The 26,231-nt window shown below is 38.0% G+C and overlaps 1 protein-coding gene across 4 annotated transcripts in view; it reads right to left on the bottom strand.

Annotated features, from left to right (window-relative positions):
* The window catches only part of Cyld (CYLD lysine 63 deubiquitinase), a 65,068-nt gene that overhangs the window by 4,869 nt on the left and 33,968 nt on the right, over window positions 1-26,231 (bottom strand). For all 4 annotated transcript variants that reach the window (XM_045151522.1, XM_045151541.1, XM_045151532.1 and 1 more), the window contains 10 exons: window positions 19,203-19,582; window positions 18,218-18,383; window positions 16,702-16,843; window positions 15,093-15,215; window positions 13,640-13,731; window positions 12,158-12,224; window positions 6,415-6,547; window positions 4,856-4,964; window positions 2,806-2,924; window positions 2,325-2,541 (listed from right to left, as the gene is read on the bottom strand). In XM_045151522.1, coding sequence (XP_045007457.1) covers window positions 2,325-2,541; window positions 2,806-2,924; window positions 4,856-4,964; window positions 6,415-6,547; window positions 12,158-12,224; window positions 13,640-13,731; window positions 15,093-15,215; window positions 16,702-16,843; window positions 18,218-18,383; window positions 19,203-19,582 — 1,548 coding nt within the window. The remainder of the gene's footprint in view (window positions 1-2,324; window positions 2,542-2,805; window positions 2,925-4,855; window positions 4,965-6,414; window positions 6,548-12,157; window positions 12,225-13,639; window positions 13,732-15,092; window positions 15,216-16,701; window positions 16,844-18,217; window positions 18,384-19,202; window positions 19,583-26,231) is intronic.

Below are 26,231 nucleotides of genomic sequence, written 5' to 3'. Positions count from 1 at the left end.
TAGGGCAGTGACATCCAAGCATTCTCACTACCCTATCCCATCAGAACAATTTTATGATACTAGCATTTAATGAAAGCTGACCCTTTTAGGACTAGAAAGACTTCATTTTTGGTTTCTGGAAATTAAAGTCTCCTTTAACTTTTGGGTCAAAAAGTATTCTGGAGTCAAGCATAAATAAAATTGTTAAATGGTTGGATACTTGAGAATGATGAGGAACCTAAACCGACTTTTCAAGCTTGTCTATCCTTAGCAAGAGAAAAATGCTGTCGCGCATGTACATATAGCATCCAGTTCCTCACACCCGCATGTCCCTCCCAGACACAAGCAGCCCACTCTGCTTCTCTGCGAGCATGCCCAAGTTTAAGCAGTTCTAATAAAATAAACTCTATTACATTGCCTATGTTTAAAGATGCATTTGTACACCTCTACATGGTTTGTTTTACTTATCATCAGACTGTGTGTGAAGATGCTCTGATTCCAGGCAAAGCCTTCCTGGCTTTGCTTTCATGGCTTTCCCAAAGGTCTCAAGCTCCTGTGCTCTTGGGCCATGCTGTGGTGTGAATGGTAACTAGGGTTAGGGCACATTCACAGGCCACACCGCTCAGGTGCCTGAGAGCTAAGAACATACTGATCACTCTTGGTCTAAAGCTTGAGCCTTGTTCAAAAGCTGCCACAGGGTAATTGAGGTAATTAAGAGAGCAGGAACAGAAGACTTTGGACACTGGGGTTTGAGAGAATGGCTAAAGGGAAAATGGGGTATAAGAAGAATGGAGAAATGTGGCTGTTAAGATTTCTCAGCCTTGCTGGGGGCTGGATCTAACCCCTGAAGTCCATATACACAGAAGGAGGGTTCCTGTGACAACCTCACTCTGTAATTTCTTCAAATTTTCCAGAGAATGGCTCAACAGGTGCAGGTTTCATCCTGAAATGGGGCATTCCATTTCAGGAAGAAACACCTAAATGTAGAAAAAGTTTGCTTTTCCAAGGTGGAAATCTAATTTTGCTCTTAGTATTCTGAAGACACGATAATTTAGTACAAAGGAAACACAAGCAAGAGATCTGAACAGCTAAGTTAAATGGATGACCTTTGCCACCTCAAACCAGTTTTAACAACAGCAAGCATAAGGGTTTCAACAGAATGACGAGTGTGCTCCCGTCAGAACACGAGGCATGTACACGCCCAGAGGCTGCTATGCTTCACACAAAAATGAGAGGAAGCAGACAGTAAAATTTCTCCACTCTTCTGAAAAAATAACCTTTGGATTCGTTTGTTTTTTTTTCATGTTTTTAATTTTTTTTTTTTTTTTTGAGGTAGGGTCTCACTCTAACTCCGGCTGACTTGGAATTCATTATGGAGTCTCAAGGTGCCCTCAAACTCACAGCAATCTTCCTATCTCTGCCTCCAGAGTGCTGGGATTAAAGGCATGTGCCACCACGCACCCAGCCTTAGATTCTTTTTTTCTAAGGGGGAGGAGTAAGCATGAGACAGACAGACAGTTTTTCTATGCAGGCCAGCTATGAACTCATAATCCTCCTGCCTCTACCTCTCAAGTGCTGAGATTATAGATGTGCATAGCCATGCCTAATTATTTAGGAAAGAGCATGTGCATACCAAGTATTTTGCCTTAATTTAGGTAGCAGAGTTAATTCACTTATTATTTATTTTGATTTTTTGAGGTAGGGTTTCACTCTAGCCCAGGCTGACCTGGAATTCATTATGTAGTCTCAGGCTGGCCTTGAACTCTTAGTAATCCTCCTATCTCTGGCTCCTGTGTGCAGGGACTAAAGGCGTGAACCACCATGTCTGGCTTCATTTTTTGATTTAAGTCTGTACTATCATGATATTCCTAAAGTAATTTTCTCACAAAATATCTTAATACTCTGAACAAGCTGTGCCACTAGAAGCTCTCCTAACTATGCCACCCCAGGTGTAAAAGGCTGCTGAATAGAGAAGTTTTTAATTACATTTATGTATGAATGTGTATGTGCATGTACATTCATGTGTGCAGGTGCATGGTTGTGTGTGGGTGTGCATGGAGGCTAGAAGACAACCTCAAGTGTCATCCTCAGCAATTCCATCCTCTTGCTTTTGAGGCAGGGTCTCTCATGGGTCTGCAGTTTGCCAATTAAGCTGCAGTGGCCAGCCAGCAAGCCTCCCAGATCCTCTCGTCTTGGTCGTCCCAGCACTGGGATTACAGGCATGTGCTCCCGTGCCTAGCATCTTCGTGTGGGTTCTGGGAACAAAACCTATGTCGCTGCACTTGTGAGGCAAGCACTTTACTGACGGCTGTATCTCCCCACCCCGAAGAAAAGCGTTTAAATACCATCCCGATCAGCCATGCTGTCAAAGAAGAGCCAGGCAGAGTCGTCCTTCCCATACTTCACAAAAGCAACGTAATGGCTTGTCTCTATGCAAAGAACAGCGAACAATTCCATCTTCTGGCAGGGGATACAGCCATGTCTCCAGTCCCAGTCTGGTAAGTCTTTGGGAAGTGACACTGGGTTATATTTATGATTCAACCTCTTGGGATGAAGGTGGACCTAAAATGGACCATGAAGAGTTGTCATGAATGGGTTAGATGCAATGCTTCAAGTGGGTGGACTCTAATTACTCTCATTAACAACATCTATAAATAGCAACCAAGTACTTCACAGATGCATATCAAGCCAACAGAAGCAGATGACATTTGATTATGAATTTTTAAAGTGAATTATGTTTTAAAAGACTTTTTAAACCCTAAAATTTGTTTGCAACCACCAGCAACATGCTGTTGTACAGAGCTCACGCAGTGAGAGGAGACTCACCTGAGCATTGCAGGTCTTGCAGAACTGCTTGATCTTGCCAGCGGAGATGTCTGCATCGTCATAGCATTCTCTGCACTCGTACATCGCAAGTCCTCCACAGATCCTGCACTGCCTGGGAGCTGCAGCAAGGAGGGAGGAAAGAAGCCTTTACAAATACACTCTTTCATTAAAAAGTAAAGCTAAGTTTTCAAAAGCAGACTTTTTGGGTCTTCAAAAATGTCTAATTCTCCCAGACCCTCTTAAGCTTTTGCCTTAATTTAGGTGACAGAATTAATTCATTTCTTGATTTAAGGGTGTATCACCATGGTCTTCCATCTTGGATTTGGAGTATCTTAAGAAGTTTTCTTCAATCAAATACCATTTTTGATAGCCTATTCTAGGGCATTTTCTGCTGTGTTTAATATGTCAACTAATGAAATTTCAAAAACACAAGCAAGTATAAAGAAAACTGAAAGCATATATGATTTTAGCCAACAAGAGACAACCACTGTCAACATTATGTTCTCTAACAATTTTATATCTGGTTATTTATGTAACTATGTTTACGTGCCACATATGTTAAACTTCTCTTGTACAGACAATCAATGTGCTTACCTAAATGTTTATTTACTACCATATCATGACCATTCTCACAGAGAGTTTCCAAAACCATGAATTTTAATAGCAGTAGTTATATGGGTTGTATATATAATTCATTAAACCACTTCCCTCTCAATAAGATTTAGTTGTTTCTAACTTCTTAGTCACATGACATTGTATTTGTATAAAAAACATTTATTTTAACTCTAATTTTTCAAACTAAATTCCCGAACTCAAACTATTGACTTAATATGTGTATGCTCTTCAGATGCTGAATTGCCTATCCAAAGTATTATATCTGTCACTGGTGAAAAAAAACAGACCATTTCGAAAAGACAAACTGTGAGGTCTCAGGCTACACATTGCTCAGGCCATGCCTACTTGACAAGTACTCTCAGTGACAACAACCCAAATCCTCTCTCTTCCCTGCCACTGGCAATCAGGAACCTCCTTCTCCTGAAACCTTTGAGTGGGACTGAAAGCTCTTGCTCTTTAGAATCCGACAGCATTCCAAGTCACTGACATTAATAATCCTCATTAATAAACCTTTTGGCCTAAAGAATAACATGACTTTGTCCCTCTAAGATGTTATCTTACACAAAGGAAATTTTTAAAAAATGAATACTTTGCAAGGTCACTGAGAAATCTTGCTAGAGCTGAACTGAAAACCTCCTCTAGGTAGACAGCTGACAGAAAGCTGGAAAAAGCTATGCTGCATACAGCTCCATGGAATAGAGATGTCATCAGTAGAGATAAACAACAGAGCACATTGCAAGCCTTAAGTTAGGCCAGCCAGGCCAAATGAGCCAACAGGTACAACAGTGGCATGTCTGTTATGGGGGAAGCCAACCACTAATTGGACTGGAAGCCCGCTCCACAGGAGGGAACACACGCCTGACACTGAAAAGCTATGACAAGGGAACTCATGAGCCCTAGGGGTGTAACACCTGCTGGTGTCTGGCTAAATGCATTATTATGCTCACCAAACTGCCTGGTAACTTTTCTTAATGTTCATACCTATATATTAATGCTACTCTCACTTTTGGTAAAAGAAGCTTCTTTTCAGATGGCAGAGACCTCTGGGATGACTCAGAAGACACCATGGTGCTGAGAAGAGGAGTGCTCACACTGAAATATCTCTATCACACCTTCCAAAGCCCAGGGTCCTTTGTGCAAGAGGTGGCAGGAAAAATGTAAGAGCCAAAGGAAGGATAGGACTCCTTACAATGTACTCTTCCACAGAATGGCTTGGATATCCATGACCTCACAGTCCCTGACACTACCTACACAAGACCATCATAACAGGAGGAAAAGATGACACCAAAATAAGAGAGAGACTGATTCAGAGAGGGAAGGGATATGACAGAGAGTGAAAATGTGAAGGGGAAAGTGAGGGGGGGGAAGTATCATGATTTATTATCTATACTTATAGAAATAGTCAATAATAAAAAAAATTTAAATTAATACTTACTGTCTTCAAGCAAATCTGTTATATTTAATTCCAAAGAAGGAAAAATTTTTTTAAATAGTTTGAAGTCTTTTCCAAACCGAGGCATCTGGATAATCAGACATGATGGTGCCTTAAAGGAAAGATAAGATGTTTTTTAGAAATCAAATAACATAGGGACTAGGGACTGGGGATTTGACACAATGGTAGAATGCTTGCCTGGCATGTCCAAAGTCCTGAGTTCCATCCTCAGCAAACAAACTGAGTGCTGAAACTCAAAGTCCTGGCTCTCAAACCAAGCACATTTTCACAACAGTACTGGTTATGTGTGAAACAGGATTCACACAGGAATGTGGGGTGTGGGTGCAGAGCAGCAGCAAGCTGTAAGGCCTCAAGTCATCCCAGATTGTATGACTTAATCACACAGGATACTTCTTTTATACATTAGCAAATAAATAACTGTGCCTATGGAGGCTTTACCAAAATACCCCATAAGAAACAATACAATAAGAATAAACCACAAGCATGTACCAATAAAACTATAAATACTCAGTAGACAATAAAATAAATCTACTTGGTATCACTTGTTCATTAACAAAACAATGTAGATTAATTTCTTGACATTTTGTTTCTTAATTAGAGAAGAACAGTAAACATTATCTTTGGATATATTTGGATAAAATGTGTGAGTAAAATGGCAACTATAAAACATAGACCTTTTGTGTTCAAAGTGTACGAGTTACAAATTAGCTTGTTTTGTTTGGCATCCCAAACCCAGAAGGTTCAATCTTAACTATAAGGCACTTTCCATAAGAACAGCAGATTTAAACCCTGGACATTTTTGTATTTTAAAAAATTTTGTTTTGTTTTATGTTTATTTATTTATTTGAAAGTGACAGAGAAAGAGGCAGAGAGAGAGAGAGAGAGAGAGAGAGAATGGGCACGCCAGGGCCTCCAGCCACTGCAAACGAACTCCAGACACATGTGCCCCCTTGCGCATCTGGTTATCATGGGTCCTGGGGAATCAAGCCTCGAACCGGGGTCCTTAGGTTTCACAGGCAAGCGCTTAACTGCTAAGCCATTTCTCTAGCCCCATTTTTGTCTTAATTTGTGTTTTCTTTCTTTTTCTAAGGCGGGGGGTGCAGGGGGCTGAGAGAATTGGTGTGCCAGGGCCTCTGCCACTGCAATAGATTCCAGACACTTGCACCATCTAATGGGCATGGATGACCTTTGTGCTTGCCTCACCTTTGTGCATCTGGCTGATGTGGAATCTGGAGAGTCGGACATGGGTCCTAAGGCTTCGCAGACAAGCACATTAACAGTTAAGCCATCTTTCTAGCCCCTGTGTTTTCTTAATAGTGTATGCTTCCAACTATTCTTGGTTGAAATATATAGACACAAACTAAATCTACTAGCAGTTTTAAGAATCCTTCAGGCTTTCACAGCAGGATCTAGAATGTGGATCAGTGGTAGATATATGCAAAAGTCCAGGGTTCAATCCACAGCACTGCTACAAAATGAAGCAAATCAAAACAGAGCAACAACAAAGAAAGAGAAAGGGGGAGACAGTGAGTAACACTGACCTCTGCAAATTTCAGGTTACTGTTGATAAAAGACCATTCTAACAATTGTTGAATGGTAGGAACTCCAACTTTTTCATTTTTTTCCATAAAAATTTGATAGAAATAACAATCTTGTACTTTTTGGCCTGCTGATCTAAAAGAAAGCAGAAAAGAATACCACATGTAACTTATCTACCAAGGCTTAACTCAAAATGAAGTTGTTCTAGCAAGATCTGACACAAGAACCATAAAATTGATGGTATAAGCTTTGGACCATGCAAATTAGAAGCTAAAATCAACTGGTTCAACTTTATTATCCAAAGAAAGCAGTGAATTAGATGTAATGCTTGAAACAAGAAAACAAAATCTTACATACCCAAATATGACAGACTCTTAGAAAACTTTAGAGCAATTTTTTTTTTTTTTTCCCTAAAGTGAAGGTCCTAAGACTCTCTCGTCTTAGCAAGTCTACAGCAGAATGAGTGTAAAGGCCTCAGGGTCCTAACAACTGCTTTGTAATTTTCGGGCTACAAACTAGCTCTTTAATGCCAACACTTTGCTAAAGCTAATCACAGTAAAACCCACATATGAAACATCTCTTATCCCTTATGCTCTTACTACACATGCAATTAACCCTTGAGACTACCTACCATAATGGCAAACTATCTTCAACTTACTTTTTTAATAGAACTGTTTTTATTCTATCTTAGAATAAAAACTTTGCTTTAATACTTAAGGCTCACGGCAGGTATGCCATGCTTCCAGTTATTACTGGGACAACAAATGCCCAAGTCAGTGACCCCAGAGGGCTGGGAAAACAAATGAGCTCATACTATCAGAGAAAGAAGTGGTATTTACAGTTGTTCTTTTAGAAACCAGCCTGGGACCTTTTCAGAGTTTATTTAGAGTTCATATATCTATATCTATATCTATATCTATATCTATATCTATATCTATCTATCTATCTATCTATCTATATATATATATATATATAATTTTCAGTGTTTTAGGGAAAAAACAGTATGATTTTCATAATAAAACTTTAATTCAGAAACCAGATTGTAGAAATTTCAGCCTCCCAGAGAAACTTTCATCCTCAGTAAACAAAACTTCAAATATAGCTATTAACAAGGCAGAACTTTCTTGAACACTCATAATCAGTAAGAACAGATATCTGGCAATTATTCTAGAACAATATGTTTAATTTGGTTGTTGATAACTACAGAACTCCGAAATTTTTCTATGTACTCAAAAATCATAAAAAAATAATAGGCAAACATAATGTAGAAAATTGAAAAACTCATTCTTAGTATATACACAGTGGAATTTTCTTCAGCCATAAATATAGTAAGGTTATGCTATTTTCTGGAAAATGGATGCAACTGGAGATACCATATTAAGTGAAATAAGCCAGTCTCAGAAAGACAAACATGTTTTCTCTCCCTTGTTGTTTCTAGATTATATATAGATACAAAAAATTATATAGGACATGAAAGAAGTGAAATTGTCTAGGGAAAAAGACTAATAGGAGGAGAAGGAGGGGCAACAGGAAGGTGGAAAGAAAAATAATTTTAAAAACTTAGTCTTTAAGTTTTAGAAACCCAAAAGTCCTACAGAATCACTAAATTTGATGTGATTGTACCCAACATGCAATACGGATTATTTTCCACTAAGTGCAACTCAAGAGCACTAGAATATACATGTGATAACTTTCAAAGGAAGTGGACATCCACATTTTACAAATATGAATATAAGACACTTAGGAATTGTGTATTTTTCTACCTACTTTTGTGACACAAACTGTAACAGGTGGCCACTAAAGTTGTATGTACATTACTCAGCAGGATCAAATATAACACAGAAAAGATACATCCATGTAAGACTATGTTTGGGTTATACTATCTGAACTTGCCTTGCATCTTTTGTTTTTTGGTTGCAGTTGTTATGTCACTTTTGTTTTGCCTGTCCCCGATTGTGACATGACTTTAGTTTCACCTTAACATTAACGCTGTACACACACTCACTATTACCATTTTTGTGATAGTTTTTTAAATGTGAAGGTTTAATATACCCAAATTTACCAATTTTACTCTTCCTTGCATCCCACTCCTTTTTTCAAAGTTCAATTTGACTTACTTTTAAGGTGCATCCTGTAATAAATCTCTAAGTGGTCATTTACTCCAGCTTCTTAAGAAAACTTCACATAACCTTACTTCTCCCCTATTCTCTCTACCACCTCTTTAAAGAACTCTGGGGAGAATATGCCTTCTCTGTCTCATCTACTTTCTGGATTTCCAACTCTTCACCCCTAGGTTCTTCTCAGGGAACCTTTTCCCCTCTGTCTTCCAGTGGGCAAGCCTCTCTTCCCAGTGTGCATGCTGCTCCCCCACCCATGATATACTTCCTATTTCAGAAAATTTCTGCATTTGCTTACCTATTTCATTCTGTTGGACAAATCTACTTTTATGTCTCCTCAACCATTAAAAAATATCTTACTGCCTTTCAGATTATTTTATTACTTCTCATTTTTAAGGATGTTCATCTTCCTATTAGTTCTGTCAGCTGACCTCTCCTGACCAGAATGAAAGATGAGTTCAGGGGAAGAATAACAATAGGGGAGAAACACTCTTCTATGGCCTTTAGGTAGTGACTTGCAATATGAAAAGGCTGTTTGGGGGTAGATGGCCAGTGTAGCCCTTGGGCTATAATAACTCTCTCATGGCCTTCATATTCAGCAGGGACTGATTCTGCCTTGCTTACTGAGCATCACTGAGTATTCAGCTATGTTAATATGAGGAAGTATAACATCCCTCAGGTATGCTAGGCCAAGGAGGAAAAACATAAGGATGAAAAAAAAAACTATTTTAAGCACCTAAAATTTATTTTTTATAAGATAAATAAAAACAGTGACTTCTCCCTCAAACTATCTGCTAGATGCCCCACATGATGTATATATCTGTCCTTTCCTGTTTATATTTGAAAACTGAATTTTTAAGAGGCTTAAATACTACTAAGTGTTCTTTCTATTAAGTTCTATTGATCAAGACTTATAATTTTATGCCAATAGTATAAACTATTGCTCTACATTTATAGTTTATAACATAACTTTTAACCAAATTTATTTATTTGCAAGCAGAAAGAGGGGAAATGAGTGTGTCAGGTCTTCTTGCCACTGTAGGCAAACTCCAGTTGCATGCAACACTTTATGCATCTGGCTTTACTAGGGAATCGAACCTGCACCAACAGACTTTGCAAGCAAGTGCCTTTAACCGCTGAGCCATCTCTTCAGCCCAGAATTTTTTCTTTAATTAAAAAGTTCAGTATTTTTTACCACTTCATTTTGTAAAGAACTCTACAATAACTTTCTTGAGTTTCGATTTCAATTTTTTTCAGTTTCTTGAGTACAATTGTTTGGTTAAAAAAAAAAATAGCATCAGGCTGGGGAGATGGCTTATTTAGAAAACCTGCCAGCCCAGGATTCAATCTCGCTGTACCCACGTAAACCCCAATGCACACAGTGGCACATGTGTCTGGAGTTCACATAGAGTGGCAAGTGGCCCTGCTGTACCCATATTTTTACTTTATCTCTCTAATAAGTTTAAAAGATAGCATGGATAAATTAGTCTTTTTCACCAATCAAGTCACCTTTTAACTTTGTGTAAGTCTTTTTAGAAATCTATCTAGGAAGTGGCTTAGCAGTTAAGGTGCATGCCTATGAAGCCTAAGGACCCAGGTTCAATTCTCCAGGTCCCATGTAAGCCAGATGCACATGGTGGCACATGCATCTAGAGTTCATTTGCAGTGGCCAGAGGCCCTGGCGTTCCCATTCTCTCTCTCTTTCTCAACCCCCCCCTCCGTCTCTGTCTTTAATAAATAAATAAATAAAAATCTATCTAGGAGCTGGGGAGATAACTCAGTGTTCGACTGCAAAGCCTGACAGCCTAAGTTCAAGTCCCCCCATCCATGTAAAGGCAAATGCACAAAGTGGTGCATGCATCTGGAGTTTGTAATAGCAGGAGGCCCTATCACACCCATTCTCATTCATATTATCTTTCTCCCCCCTTGCAAATAAATATAAAAAATAAAAATAGGGGCTAGAGAGATGGCTTTGTGGTTAAGACACTTGTCTGCAAAGCCAAAGGACACCAGTTCGATTCCCCAGGACCCATGTGAGCCAGATGCTCAAGGTGACACATATCTGAAGTTTGTTTACAGTGGCTCTAGGCCCCGCCACACCCATTCTCTCCCTCTTTCTCTGTCTCTCAAATAAATCAACAAAATATATTTTTAGATAAATAAAAATAAAACCTATCCAAATAAAATTGATTGGTGTTTAACTGTCTTGAAATGTGAAATGATATTCCATTTTCCTATATGTTTGAAGATATATTACGGTGGTTTTTTTTTTTTTTTTACTTGGCTAAATTACAGATTTTTTTAAGGCAGGAAGAATTTACTGTGGTTCAAACTTACATTCACCATGACAGGGAAGACACAGTAGGAGAATCATGAAGCAACTGGTCACATTCAGAAATTCTTTGCATAATTCTGGTAGTTGCTAGACAATTTTCTAGGATTTTGTAGGCATATATGTAGCCATTACAATCTTAACCAGATAATAAACATGTACAGTTGATGCTCATTCATCATGTCTTCTTTCATTTGTAGAAGTTTGCAAAGAATATCCAATTATAACTGTGGCACTTTCCCCCTCCATTTCTTTCTCTTACAAACCAGTTCAACACTGCCTTCAAACATCACTGAGGCACATACCTAAGGAACTGTCAGTGATGAGAAGGAAATAGATTGCACACAATCAAGATTATCAACAGAGAAACCATTTAGACTGCCAATACTCAGACTATCTGGGAAACCTAGACACAACATCTAACCAAGAACTGTCTTCCAGCATAGGAGAAGGAAAGACCAAGTTGGCAAAAACAGAACTAGAGTCAGTTTAAGGTTAATTAAATTCTCTAAGTGGTGGGTAGTCAAAAACAATGCTCTTCCCTTTTTTGGTTGGGTTAAAGTGAGATTCTCTTAAAAGGTTCATTAATTGGACTTACAAAAATATTCATATTTGATGGGGGTGGTGGTGCATGCCTTTAATCCCAGCACTCAGGAGGCAGAGGTAAGAGGATTGCCGTGAGTTCAAGGCCAGCCTGGGCTAGAGTGAGACCCTACCTTGAAAAAAAAAAAACCAAAAGCATTCATATTCAATTTTAATTTTTAAATAAAAGTGCGAATGGGCTGGAGACATGGCTTAGTGGTTCAGGTGCTTGCCTGCAGTGCCTAAGGACCCATGTTTGACTCCCCAGGTTCCACGTAAGCCGGACACACAAGATAACACAAGCACTCAAGGTTGCACATGTGCACAGGGTGGCACATGTGTCTGGAATTCGATTATAGTGGCTGGTTGGCTGGAAGCCCTGGCACACCAATTCTCTTTCTCTCTCACACACGTTTTAAAAAAGGACAGTCTATTGCACTTGCGTCAAAATATACTTTTTTAAAAAACATAAGAGTACTTATTACTAGTGGGCATTAAAAGTACAATTTCACAACAGTTTTGATCTTCAAGTGAAGTGTGGCATGACAGAGAGGATAGTAACTAATATTAATTTATATTTGCACACAGGCAGCTTGACTACAGGCCCCAGACCACATGCAGTGATCAGAAAAGGACTCATTGCTATTTGAATGTCAGTAATGGAAACAAGGAAAATCTACTTTTCTAATGTTTCTATAAAAATTTGAGAGTTACCTTATTTTTAACAATGGTTCTACCCTTAAAATATGATGAAACAGGATATTTAAGAATTCTTCAGGATCTAGGAGAAAATAAAAACATTATATGATAGACAAAATTTCAAAAGCATTTTATTCTTTTCTTAAAATAATTTTTTGTTTTTATTTATTTATTTCAGAGAGACAGAGAATGCAAGAGAGATAGAGGGAATGGGTGTGCCAGGGCCTTCGGCCACTACAAACAAACTCCAGATGCATGTGCCACCTTGCGCATCTGGCTTACAAGGGTCCTGGAAAATTGAACCTGGGTCCTTTGGCTTTGCAGACAAGTGCCTTAACCTCCAAAAGCCACCCCTCCAGCCCACAATCTATTCTTTATAACAGTCATATTTCTATGTTGAACTCAATTTCTATCTATATTATTTCAATTAAAATTATAGTTTTCAGGGCTTGAGAGATGGCTTAGTAGTTAAGGCACATGCCTGTGAAGCCTAAGGACCCAGGTTCAATTCTACAGGTCCCATGTAAGCCAGATGCACATGGTGGTGCATGAGTCTGGAGTTCATTTGTAGTGGCTAGAGGCCCTGGTATGCCCATTCTCACTCACTCTTTATTCCTCTCTCCCTCTCTCTCTGTCTTAAATAAATAAATAAGTAAATAAAATCTTTACAAAGTATAGTTTTCAAGCTTTTCTAACACTGGGAAAGTTATAAAGAACATTAAAGGTAATGATAAAATGCCATGTTTCAATTTTGTTACCACTTGATTGCATTTGAAAGATTTATATGCTCTGAAGAGAAACTAGAGTACACCTATTATATTTGAAAGAGTCTAGCCACTCATACAGAGTGAAATAATTATTTCTCTTGGAGTACCTTAAGATCAACTAGAATAAAACCTGAAATTTAAACACTAAGTCTCTAAATGTCATAGCTGGTACACTATTAACAATTTCAAAGTTGGGATCTGAATCTGAGTAAATCTATTAGCTGTGAGTAGATTAAGACAGTGACCATAAACACTATATTACTCAGTGGTTTTGTAACTTCTTTTACAACAAGGAAGACTAAGTGGGAAAGCATAAGTGACTCAGTATACCCCTTGGCCTCAGAAAAAGAAACAACTCAAATAGCATTGCTGGATGGAATGTAATTCTAATCTAGTACAGTAGACCAGCCAGCTTCTTAAAGGGTTCATTAATCCCCACCACACTCATTTATAGAAAAGAGGAAGAATGTACAAAAATAGGAAATAATTTTATATTACATAGAAAAAAATTTTCACTGATGTTTTTCAGTGCTAGAGAACAAACCTAGGGCCTCTTGCATACTAGGCCAACACTTTCTACTAAGCTATAGCCCAATCCTCTCAAACAATTCAAATTTAAAATTAAAACCCCAAAACTATACAGATACATTACAATAAACAATTAGCATATTGCTAAATAACATGGTTCCATATTATTTTTAATGCTTGTGCTATAAATTAAAAGAGTCACCTTTTTCTTCAGAGGTAAATCCTGATGCAGCTTCAACCTTTTCAAGTATTTTCCTTAGTTTCATAATTTTTGTGGCACACACATATCCATATCTATGATAGCAAAAATTTAGTTAACTAAATCTGGCATAGTAAATGTTACAAGACATCTGAGTAATCACATATTCTTGTGTAGTTCAGGTGTCATAAATCAACAGTCTAGTATAATTATAAAGCTTTTTACTGAAGTATGAAAGGTGAAAAAATAAAAAAAGCAGAATTACCCCTAGAAACTATTAAACACCATAAAACTGTTATATAACTAATAACATTTTAAAGCCTGTGACAAATTGGTATTAAATGTCTGCTTATGAGATTGAAGCACTTAACTTTATAATACAGGATACAAAATTTTAATAGACAAAGCCATTTTAATACTAAAAGGGAATTGATGAGATTCTTAAAATCTGAATTCTATGATCAAACCAATCAGGATAACGACACCATTTCCTCTCATTGTCTGAATACAAGACCCATTCAATAAAGTTATGAAATGCTAGTTCTACAAATGTTTTCAGAAGAGCACCTTGAAGACTAACATGGACTTCACAGGGCAAGTCAGAGCCAGCTCTTCTTCCATCCACTTTTCCTACCAACTCTTCACCCACTCAGATCTTTGCAATTAACTGAGCATCTACTGTTTGCATAGTAATCAAACATGTCAGCCATTTTAGAAAGAAGGAAAGATATATTAACATGTTTTAGGAGTTTTTCATGTGACCTGTATTGTGGATCACTGGGGGTGGGCCTTGTTTTATAGTCTGGGTCTTGCTTCCTCTTTCTTCTCTTCTGCTTCCTGACCATGGAGATATATATATATATATACATACACATATACATACACATACACACACATACATATATATGTATATGTATATATATATGTGTGTATGTATATACGTATGTATGTATATATGTGTGTGCGTGCCTGTCTGTCTGTCTGTCTGTCTGTCTGTCTGTCTGTCTGTCTATCAATCTATCTATCTATCTATCTATCTATCTATAATGTGACCAGCTGGACCCTGCTCCTGCTGCCATGTCTTTCCAGCCATGAGGCACTGTGTTTCCTTGAATTGTAAGCAAAAATAAATCCTTCCTTCTTTAAGTCACTTTTCTCAGATAACTCACCATAGTAATGAGAAAAGTAATCAATCCACATATCTGCTCTAATAGAGCATTAAATTACTAACTTGTAATACATGCTACCAAAATGGGTTACTTCATTTCATGGAATATAATACGTTCTATATATTGGATGTACTGAAAAATTAAATAACAGAAATATAAGAAAAAGCAAAGCTTTAAAAAATAGTATTTCAGAGAATTTTTGTTCTTTTCTTAATATATTAACACAGAGTATAAATTAATTATATCACCTAAAAGATTTTGTTTAGAAACATCCATAATCTACTCACATTCTCAGAGGATTAACAATTTCTGTCCTTAGCAGCTCTTGAGTTTCACTGTAATATTCCACATCATTCTTTTCTTTGGGTCTAAGTAACACAGTGTCCAGAACAGAACTGAAAGCAAATAAGCTGCAAAATAAACAGGAGATTTTTGGGTGGATGATGTGTATAAGCGTGGGTACTGCTGCTACAGTGATGTGGAAGGTAGAGGACAGTCTTAGGTGTCAGTCCTCACCTTCTACCTTGTTTGAGGAAGACTCTCTCATACACTGCTCTGTTTTCCAGCTTTGCTGGTTTGTGAGCTTCTGGAAAATTCTCCTGTCTCTGGCCCCCTTCTTTTCACAGACATTCTGGAAGTGTAGAACTTCCCCATAGCTTGTGGCCTTTTATGTGAGTTTTGGGGAGTCACACTCAGGTACTCATCTTGAAGGGCAAGAACTTTATCTGCTAAACCATTTCCCCAGCCACCTAAGAAGAATATTTTCTCCATACTATAAACGTATTTTTTTTTTTTTTACAAATAGGTTCTAACAGGCATCAGAAGAGCAAAAGAATCACAATGTAGGAAACAAAAAAATAAAAAAGATTCATGTTTTTTTAAGAGCACAGGCACCCTGTACTTCAATCACTGGAGTCCAGAGATCCTTAAGGAGACACCTTAAAAGCAAGACTATAACTGTGCCTTGACAGCATGAAGGGATAAATATATACCCAGAGACTGTTAAAGAAAACTTGCTTGCAATGTTAAGAAGCACCTACAAATCTGAGTCATACTACAGACTACAGCATAGGCAGAAACTTGGAAATTATTTGTCAAAGTAAATGCTACTCACTACCAAATTTCTCATTACCCTTTTGCAAGAAGACCTACATTACTTTAAAATAACTTGAAAGTAATTAATAGCAGAAACTTGCTGGTATCAAAGAAAACAAAACTTGGCTAGTATAGAATTTTATCAGAAATCTACAGAATATTGTATCAGTACTATAAAGCCAATTTTTTGTCAACACAAAAGTATTTTTCCAGGGCTAGAGAGATTTCTCACTGGTTAATAGTGTTTGCTTGCAAGCCTGCTGGCCCAAGTTCAATTCCCCAACACCTAAAATGTAAAGCTGGGCTCAAAGTGGTCAAAGCATCTGGAATACCAATACAAATACAGTAATGGGAGGCAGAGCCAGGAGACTGTGGAAGCTCAAGGGCCAGCTAGACTGGAGCACATGCAGCAGCAAAAACAACCAGGGAAACCCTGTCTCAAAAAGAAGGCAGAAGGAGAAGACAAACCCTGAAGGTCGTCACCTCACCTCCACATTCTCCATGGCATGTGAATCCATACACACACATCATACACAGGCATAAATAACTTTACAAGTTAAAAAATGTGCCAACAAAATGGTCCACCACCATTATTATGTTCTCTAGTTTTTAAATTCCAACAACCCATGTTAAAAAGCAATCTCCTAATCTTTCCTGACTCCCAGTCATCCCTTTCCTCTACTCAAAGGCAGTTGGCACTTTCACATACATACATACATACATCCACGCATACACACATATACCTCCCATGTCCTACCCACAACATAGTACCTATAACTACTGCATTGATTCTGAACTTACCAGAATAAGGTTGAGTCTAAGTAACAAGAATTGTAATGACCCTGGATACCTTTCTTCTTTCCAATCATTATCTCCAAACCTTCTTTTTCCATTTTTGGTGGAGTATTTTCTTCTACTACCTCACTTAAGTAGCCTCCAAATGCTTTAAAAAAAAAAAAGATTTCTTTTAAACTATTGTAGTATGTATCCATATATAGATAGCTTCATTTTAAAATGTATATCATTAATTTTATGTAAACTATCTCAATCCTTAGTTAAATGCTATTCATTTTGACTTGTAAAAATTCCATTATTCATTTGGAACCTCATTTCCACCACAATTTAAAACAACACTTTAGAACATTAAGTCATGTATAAAAAGCATCTGTCAAATAAAATATGAAAATTTATTTATACAAAATGCTTCATTTTCAAGTATGAAAAGAAAATTAAAAATGCCAGAGTACTCTTTCACCATTAAGAAAAATGTTCTTTAGGGTTAATGGATGGTGTACATATTTAATCCTAGCATTGGGGAGGCTAAAGTAGGAGGTCGCCATGTATTTGAGGCCAACCTGGGCTTCAGAGTGAGCTCCAGGAACAGCATGAACTAGAGGGAGACCCTGCCTCAAAAGCAAAATCTAAGAAAAGAAAAATGTTCTTTAAGTGATTCAACAGGAGTGTAAGAAAGACAAGAGAAGACAATGTGTTGGCAAATGTGATCAAAATACATATATACATGTTTACAATTATCAAGAAGTACTTTTTAAATATTTTTATTTATTTATTTGAGTGACAGAAAGAGTCAGAGAAAGAGAGAGAGAGAGAATGAGCACACCAGGGCCTCCATCTAGCCACTGCAAATTAACTCCAGATGTACGCACCACCTTGTGCATCTGGCTTACATGGATACTGGGAAACTGAATCTGGGTTCTTTGGCCTTGCAGACAAGCACCTTAACCACTAAGCCATCTCTCTAGCCCAACAAAAAGTATTTCTTTTACTTTATAAATATGGCTCTCCTATTCCCACTGCTAGATTCTCGGGTGCTTCACCACTACTGTTCAGAACTAGGAAGGCTAACGTCAGGAAACTTATGGTAAGTGATGGGAAGGGCTATCTTCCACCTGTCAAGCTGGTTGTGTGCAGAGGCTGTATCAGATTCCTTAAGAGGATACCTGACTGGTGTACTTAACCTGACTGGTGTACTTAAAACATATTGAGGGCTCTCAATAAAGGGCCGTGTTTCTATTTTACCACAAGTACTGCTGAAAATTAAATGTTTATAATAAACAAGGCAAGAAAAACCCAACTATTATTCATTTTTTAGATCCTAAAGACTTTTCCTGACCAGTACTTTTTCAAACATCTACTTTTAGGATAATTTTCTTATATACCAAGTTACAATCTTTACTGACTTAGAAGCTTGATGAACACTGGCAAGACAAGCACTTTAACACTTTCCTGTCAGATAATGCAAAACCATGTGGAATGGAGCCATTCCAGATGGGTAAATAAATGAAAAGCAACCAAGTACCTAAAGAGTTGCAGCGTTCAATCTGATTGGAAACAGGCTGCAGGGATGCAAACCTAGAGTCAGGTCTGCAGCTCTTCAGTTTTACGAACAGCGCCTTCTTCAGGGCACAGGTGAAATAACGAGTGCCCCTGAAAGTTCCGTCTGTACAACCTGCACATTCATCTTCCTGAAAAAGAAAGACTTCCCTATGTATCAGCCACACCTCCAATGGCAGTATCATAGGACTAAGGAACCCAAGGCATGTTCCCAGGTTAGCCTTTTCCTGAACTCCTTATTCAAACTTGTACTGAGGACAGCATCAAGAAAAAAGACTAATGATTTAAATATTTTCCTTACCCCAACATAAAGTACTCTTATTTCCTCTAAAACATGCGTAGATATTCCCTAGTTAAATGGATTTTCCTACATCATTTCCACAAGTATTAAAACCAAGTGGGGAGTAACCTAAGGAGCATGAAGAGGCAAATTAGTTTAACTAGTCCTTTCAATAGGAATCACTACCACAGAAATAGAAAAACAAATTTTAAAAACCCAAGAAATATATTTAAATAAAAGCTAAATAAAGTCAAGCTCCCTTGTCCTGAATAGGAAATATCACACAATATGCTTTTTTCATCTCAAAAAGAGAAAATTTTCCTTTTACCAAAGATCTCAAAAGATCACGGTTAGAACTGTAATAGGAGAAGGAGGCCAAGCATGAAAAAGAAAGGCTTTCCTTGTTACATTCTGTTTGATATAATGAACAAAAATATGCTAGCCTAAAAATCAATTTGATTCCTTGATCACAGATAAAATAGCATTAGGAATAAGTCACCGAACCTAGGGAGTGACAAAAGGTGAGAGGCAGGCTACATGATAATAAAATTTTTCTTCAGTAATGGCCTTTTTGACTAATACACTGATTTTTGAAGAGAACATGTAATGGGGAAGAATCTGAACAAAATCATGTAGAAAGAATTGTAGCTTTTAGGTTAAATTAAATTACCAGTTCTAGTCCAGCTAGTACTTCATTGAGTCCTGGTGGCTGGCCAATCCAACGGATCACCCCATAGAAAGGAGGGTTCTCTTTCACTTCAGCCAGGGAGCCAACCTCTAGACCGTGTGAGTTACTAGAGGAGATGGGTAAGGGTGGACTCTCCTGCACTGGTGCATTGTTCAGCTCTCCCATCACAGACTGCACTGACAGAGAAAGTGGATTGTGACCAATACTGCCATTGGTATTGGGCATCTTCGTCAGACTGAAGGGTAAAGAGTGAAATCTGTTCTCGCTGGACAAGGAGTTCATGGAAGGAGGTTGTGGTGGTGATGATGAATGTCCAAACTCTGGAGAAAGCTCTGTAAGTGACTTTGCAGGGTCTTCTGCAACTACAAAAAAATTGTTCTTAATTAAGGAAAGTTAATAATAATAAATATGCCTTACAGCTCCAAAACTTAACACACATACCTAGTCTATCTACCCACATGATCTCTCTAGTAGGATTCTTGTAGGACTATAAACTTAGTACCTCTAAAATAATGTACCTATTTTCCTCCTCTATCTTTACACTTTTCTATCTTCACAAATATCATCCAATTATTCATATTTTTAAACTCTATGATTCAATAGTATTATATAGGTTACAGTCTCTGTCCATAATATAATTAAATTACAAATCATTATAAGAAAATACCAAAAAAGTAATAATTCAAAGAACCACAGGATCAAAGAACAAATGTTAATATAAATTTTTTAAATAATGAAAAAAAGTAGAGAAAGAGAAAACAGGAAACAAAGGAAGAGCATTTGTGGAACATAAAGGAAATTTAAGGACAACATATTTTAGAAAAATGTTAGATATTAATGAACTCAGCATACAACTTAGGATGTCAGAAAAATAGAAAAACATAGAATAAAAATCAATAAAAGAAAAAACACAGAAACTTAAGCCAAAATAAACACAGAAAAATAACTCAAGAGAAAAAATATAGTAGGCTAACACCAAAAGCAGTTCCTTAGATGGCTAATGCAGCTGACAGACAAACATTTCTTCTCAGGGTAAAAATGACCTTCTTAATAGTATTGAGATAACTAATCACCCTTATATCTAAACCATTAAACTGGAATCCTATTCATATCCTTCAAAAATCATTTCCACAAATGTGACCAGCAAACTATACACTTCTGGAAAATTAATACTAGAAGAATGCTCTTTATGATTTCATGGAAGAGAGGTTTCTTGACCATATAAACAATAAATGGGGAAAATCAGTATGACCTTGTTAAAATTAAGAAATTATTGTTGATTTAAGATAAAATCTTGAGCCACAAGAAAGAGAAAATATTTAAAATAGATTTTACTGGCAAAAGATTAGAATGTGAAGAAGACCTATTAATAAATGAGATTAGAACAGATGAAAGATCTGAAAAATTCACAGAAAAAACTAAAAAAAAAACATCAGGTCATTGAGGAGAGCCTTTCCCTCCCTAGTGAACTGATAAGTGAAATCCAAAAGCAGGACGAGCTGTCAATATGAGAGTGACAGGTCTTAGAATAACTGTTCGTAAGAATAAGCATTAATTATGTCTTGCTAACAATGTCATGGGAGTATACTATAGACTGTACATTTGTGGCCCTAAAAGTCATATGCTGAAACCTAGTTCTTAATGTGATAGTGTTAGGAGGGGAGGTTTGGGGAAAATGATTAGGACACGAGGGTGGAGCCCTCGTAAGTGAGATTAGTGGCCTCATACACAGTCATCCAGAGAACTCTCTTGCCTTTCTGCCATGTGAGAACAGAGAAAATAGACAGCTGTGATCTTTGGATCAGGAAGTGAGCCCTCAGCAAACACCAAATGTGTAAAGGTCATGATTTTAGACTTTCAGCCCTTCCAAACTATGACAAATAAATTTCTGTTCATAAGGCATTCAGTCTATCGTATTCTGTTATAGCAGCCCAAATGAACTAATTCATTGTGTAAATTAGTATAACTACTTTGAGAAATAGTTTGGCATTATTTCATAAATGGAAGATATACATATCCCAAGTTCCAATAATAGTACTCCTTAGTTATATACCCTGGGCATGTAAAAGAATGTTAATAGCAAAGCTGTTAATAATATTAAGAAAATAAAAACAATTCAAATGCCTGCCAATGGTAAACTGAATAATTAAATTGTGGTATACTTGTATCATGGAAAAGCATATAACAAAGAAAATAAATAAATTATGATCACATACTGAAAACTGCAAGAATCTTAAGATACATACTGCTGAGTAGAGGAAATTATGCAGCAATATGTATAATCTGATCCCTTTTATATAAAGCTAAAAACATTGAAAGCTAATAATGTATGTTTAGATACCCAAACATAATGGAAAGGATAAAATTATAAAACATTTGCAGTGGTTTGAATGTAAATGTCTCCCACCCTATTGAAGTCTCTAGCAGGCAGAGCCCTGCTGGAGGTGTGTCAGTGAGGGTGGATCCTGGGTCTAGCCCTAAGGTGTGTGTTCAGAGTCAGTGTGTGTTCCCTGTCCTGTCTGTTATCTCTATCTGCTATGGGTCCATGAAGTAAGTCAGCTTCTTCCTCCATCATGAACCTTCCCCTGGAATCTGAAAGAATTCCTGAAAAGCCTGAAAGAAACTCTTTTCTCCCGTAACCAGCTCCTGGTTGGGTGTTTGATGCAGCAATGAGGTGCTTAACTGCTACAACATTAAAGATTTTGGTTGCTCAGATCAATAATGGGAGAATGTAACTAAGATGAGACAACCAGGAGATTTCAAAGGTAATTAGAATGATTTGTTTCATAAAGAAAGCAGTGACTACTTGGGTATTCATTGTACTTTCTACCTACTACTGTTCTTTATACCTTATCATGGTCTTTGGAAATAAAATTTAATCTAAAAATTTCAAAAGTTATTCTCTTATTTCCAACGTCCTGGCCCCCTCTAGGCCCAATGTATGGGTCCACAAAGCAGGCTCCGTTGGTCCTATCTGTTAACTACTTCCATCAACACTTTGATCTAAGCCTCTATCACCTACCACTCTAACCAGCCTCTTACCAGATTTGTCTCCCTTCTTGTTCCTCCTTACTCCATTCATCACATAGAAACTAATGAGATCTTGCCAAAATTTAAAGAATCCAGATGATCATGAGTCATTTGCCAGCTTAACCCTCCAATGGTCTTCTGAGAAGTACTGAACTTGTTACCTAGACCTGGAAAGTCCTGGACAAACTAGCTTTTCCTCTCTCCTCCCCACTCCCCTCTCCCATCTCTCTGTGTGCATGTATGTGTCTTGTACATGTGAAGGCCAGAGGTTGATTTTGGCTATTTTTCTCAATCATTCGTCACCTTAATTTTTTTTTTAAATAGTCTCTCACTGAAATTAAACCTGGACTTCACTGACTCAACCGGATGAGCTAGCCAGCAAACCCAGCAATCCACCTCCCAAGAGACTTATAAGCACATGATATCATGTCCAGCTTTTTTTAATGGGCGTTGGAGATCCAAACTCAGGTCCTCATGCTTTCATGGCAAGCATTTTACAACTGAGCCATCTCCCCAGCCCCTTCTACCATTTTTCCTTGCTTACTCTGTAGTCACTGGCCTTCCTGTTTGCTCACCACAAAGCCTTTGCACTGAAATGCTATTGTCAAGTTCTTACCCTGGCAAGCAGTTCATTCTCATCATCCTGTCCTCAGAATCCTTCCCACACTACTTGTGGTGTTAGCTTCTCACTAGTTATACTCCCTTTCATTTCTTTCACTATGTGCTACAATATCCTATGACCTTTTCCATTTACACAGTTATTATCTATCATATAAAACTTAACTTCCAGTTTTTTAATTTGTAAGAACAACAATTTTGTTGGCCTTTTCCATAACTAAATCTACAGCACTAAAGATAGCCACAAGAAAATACTTGTAAAAGTATCAGTCAGTCATACATTGTAGACAAAAGCTTTATAAATCAATGAGCAAAATTAATTATAAAAACAATGCTCTTTTACAGATAATTTACTTCCATTTTCTGATATATATTTCATCATTATCTATGATCCATGTAAGCCTTTTAGGACCAATCTCATTTCATGAAATTATTAATGTACAGGATTCTAGTAAAATCAAGAAGTTAGGAATATTCTAGTACAATATGGAATTTATATTAATAAGAAGAAAGGTAAAATTAGGGTCTAGAGATATAGCTTATCAGTTAAGCACTTGCCTGAAAAGACTAAGGACCCAGGTTCAATTCCCCAGTAGTCATGTAAAGCCAGATGCACAAGGTGGTACATGTGTATAGTTCTTTTGCAGTGGCTAGAGGCCCTGGCATACCCACCCATTCTATCTGCTTCTTTCTCTCTTAAATAAATAAATAAATGTAAAATTATAGCATAAACTTAAAGAATAGGCATCATCTAAATTATGAAAGCCTATAGTTTTACTACTTTTATGTCCTTAGAAAGAAATTAACACCTTTAAAAGCTTTTTTAAATTTTCCAAGAATAACAGAGCAAGGGCAGGATTATGCACAGTCACCATGGACAGGCCCTATACACCTGCACTGGACAGCAGGACCGGGAGACACAAAAGTCCAGCCAAACAATCTCAGGAAGAATTGTTAAAGAGCTGAGAATCACTAACATATAGGCCAAGACCTAGCAAAAGTAGTCTATCAGGAGACAGGAGCTCTGGGGTACACCATTTAGATATGACTCCTGCTCTGTAGCAGGGGTGAGTTCTTGGGGAAAGCAGGCTCTGATGCTTATGCTCACAGAGTAGGAATGGCATGTGGGGAAGAAAGAACCAAAGATTGCTTTCAAGTCTTTTTCCATGTAAATACCTAGCCCAATTTATGCAACAGATGTTTACTGTTACATTCATGGATATGTTTCAGCTTTTAACTGAATCCATGTGATAACTAAAGTCATTATAGAGACCTATAGTACTACAAATTCATATTTTATTCAACTTATTATATTCACTCATTCAGTCAAGCACTGTTCTGAGGAAAAGTGGGAAAGAAAGGAGAAAAGGAAGGCTTCCAGATAAACTAAAAAAAATTGAGACAACATATGAACAGCAGCAAGGAGACCATGAAGTTGGAGGAGCAGGAAGAGGACTTCTAGGCAGCTGAGGCCATATGCGCAGCCAGATGTGAGACAGACACACATCAGAATGAGGCCCAAGCTTCCATTTATATGTCCACTGTCTCACTCTTCATCCTTAGCATACTGCAATTTGGGTGCTAATGAGACTTTTCACATGACAGAATTGACTGAGGTCATCAACAACTTCCTGGTAACTAAATCGAATGGGCTTTTGTAGTCATCGCTTCACACACTCTATCAAGAGCATTCACTTCTGCTGTCCACATGCTTGTTGATGTCTTGACACAACAGTGTCCAACTCAGAGCTCCTCCCCCTCCCACTGGCCAAAATTGAAGTCTATCTTCAAAGACTCCCCCTTCCTCTCTCATTCCATGGGAAATTCAGACACCATCTCCTCTCTGAGCTCACATCCCTCCAAGGTCCCCCTACCCTCCATCCGCTGGTCAGTCCACCATGCTCCAAGGAGGCACAGACTCTCCCAGCTCTTCAACACAGGTGCATATATTTGTTTATACTTTCCTGCCTGTCCACCTCAGCTTCTACTCTCTGCTCACGAACATACCTTATCTCTCCCTGTGTCTTTCTCTCTCTCTCCTTCCCTACCTTCTCTTCTTCCTCCTCCACTTGTATTTGAGTTCCATTCTACTCCTAGCATGTGCACCAACAGCCTCCTGTAGCCTCAGTCACAGTCCACCTGCAGGCCAGCTGCGGGATAATTCTCATCATTCCATCTCCTGTTCATTCTCTCCCTTTACACCCTCTCTGTCAATCTCTCCATGTCTCCCACACTTCCCAGCTGGCCCCTATCTCCTAACCTGCCCCATCACTGGCTCACCATAGGCTTCCTTGGGCACATGAGACACACTCCCCCTCTTCCTCCCTATCCGAAGAGTGATGTCCTGAGCTATAGTAACTGATTTTCCAGCTTCTCACCTTCCCCTTTGCTGCTTCTCCACAGACCCATCTATGAGCCACTAATAAATCTCATTTCTAAAAACTGTGGTCTCAGAGCCTCTGTACTAAAATCTCACCTGTGCTTTTACATTTACAAATAGTCTTTTGCTTTCCCCATATCCCCTTGGTCATTTTTTCTTAGGCTCCATTGAATTATCTTACTCCCACTAATGACTTAAATTCCTCCCACTGCAGCCATTAACTTCCTCAATATTCAGTCTCAACCTCCATCTTCCATCCTCCCTCTTCTTAGGAAATGTCATCTCTACATGAAGACAACTGCAAATTTATTCTCAGCTATCTTCAAGCTCAAGACTTGTACATGCAACTTCCTACCTGATGATTCACTTTTAGGAAGTTTCAAAGGCTTCTCCACCTGAACATAATCAAATTCGTCACCTTCCCCTACCACCTAAGTAATGATCCAGAAAGCCAAGAGTCACATCTGCCAAGCCTTTCTCTTCCAAATCTTTTTTTTTTTTTAATTTGTAAGTTTGTACATGTGTGTGTGGTACCTTTGTATGTGCATTGTGACCCCATGTTGTGGACACTCTCATGTGTGTGAGCTGTACATGTGTGTGGAGGCCAGAAGCAAATGATATTAAGGATCTTGCTCAGTTGGTCTCTACCTTAGTTTTTTGAGACAGGATCTCTCACTCAACCTGGAACTCACTGATTTGCCTAGACTAGCTACCTAGCAAATCCATTCATGTCATTCCTTATTAAAAATCCTTCAGTGGCTCTCTATTTCCATTCAGTAGGGTACACCAGCCCCATGTGGTGCAGCCCTCTTGGGTGCTCCTCTCTTTCCTCTGGTTCTTGCTTGTCCTTGGAAAACACTAAGCTTATTCCTTGAAGCCTTTACATATGCCATTCCCTTTGCCTAAAAGGCTCTTCTGTCCTCTGTGTTCCCTAGCGCTCCCCTGGTAAGCCTGAGCATGTGTCACTTACTCAGACACAATCT

This window comes from Jaculus jaculus, chromosome 1 (genome assembly GCF_020740685.1).
Source record: "Jaculus jaculus isolate mJacJac1 chromosome 1, mJacJac1.mat.Y.cur, whole genome shotgun sequence".
NCBI lineage: Eukaryota > Metazoa > Chordata > Mammalia > Rodentia > Dipodidae > Jaculus > Jaculus jaculus.
The sequence above is the reverse complement of the archived record's forward strand: the minus strand, read 5'-3'. Positions and strand labels throughout refer to the sequence as shown.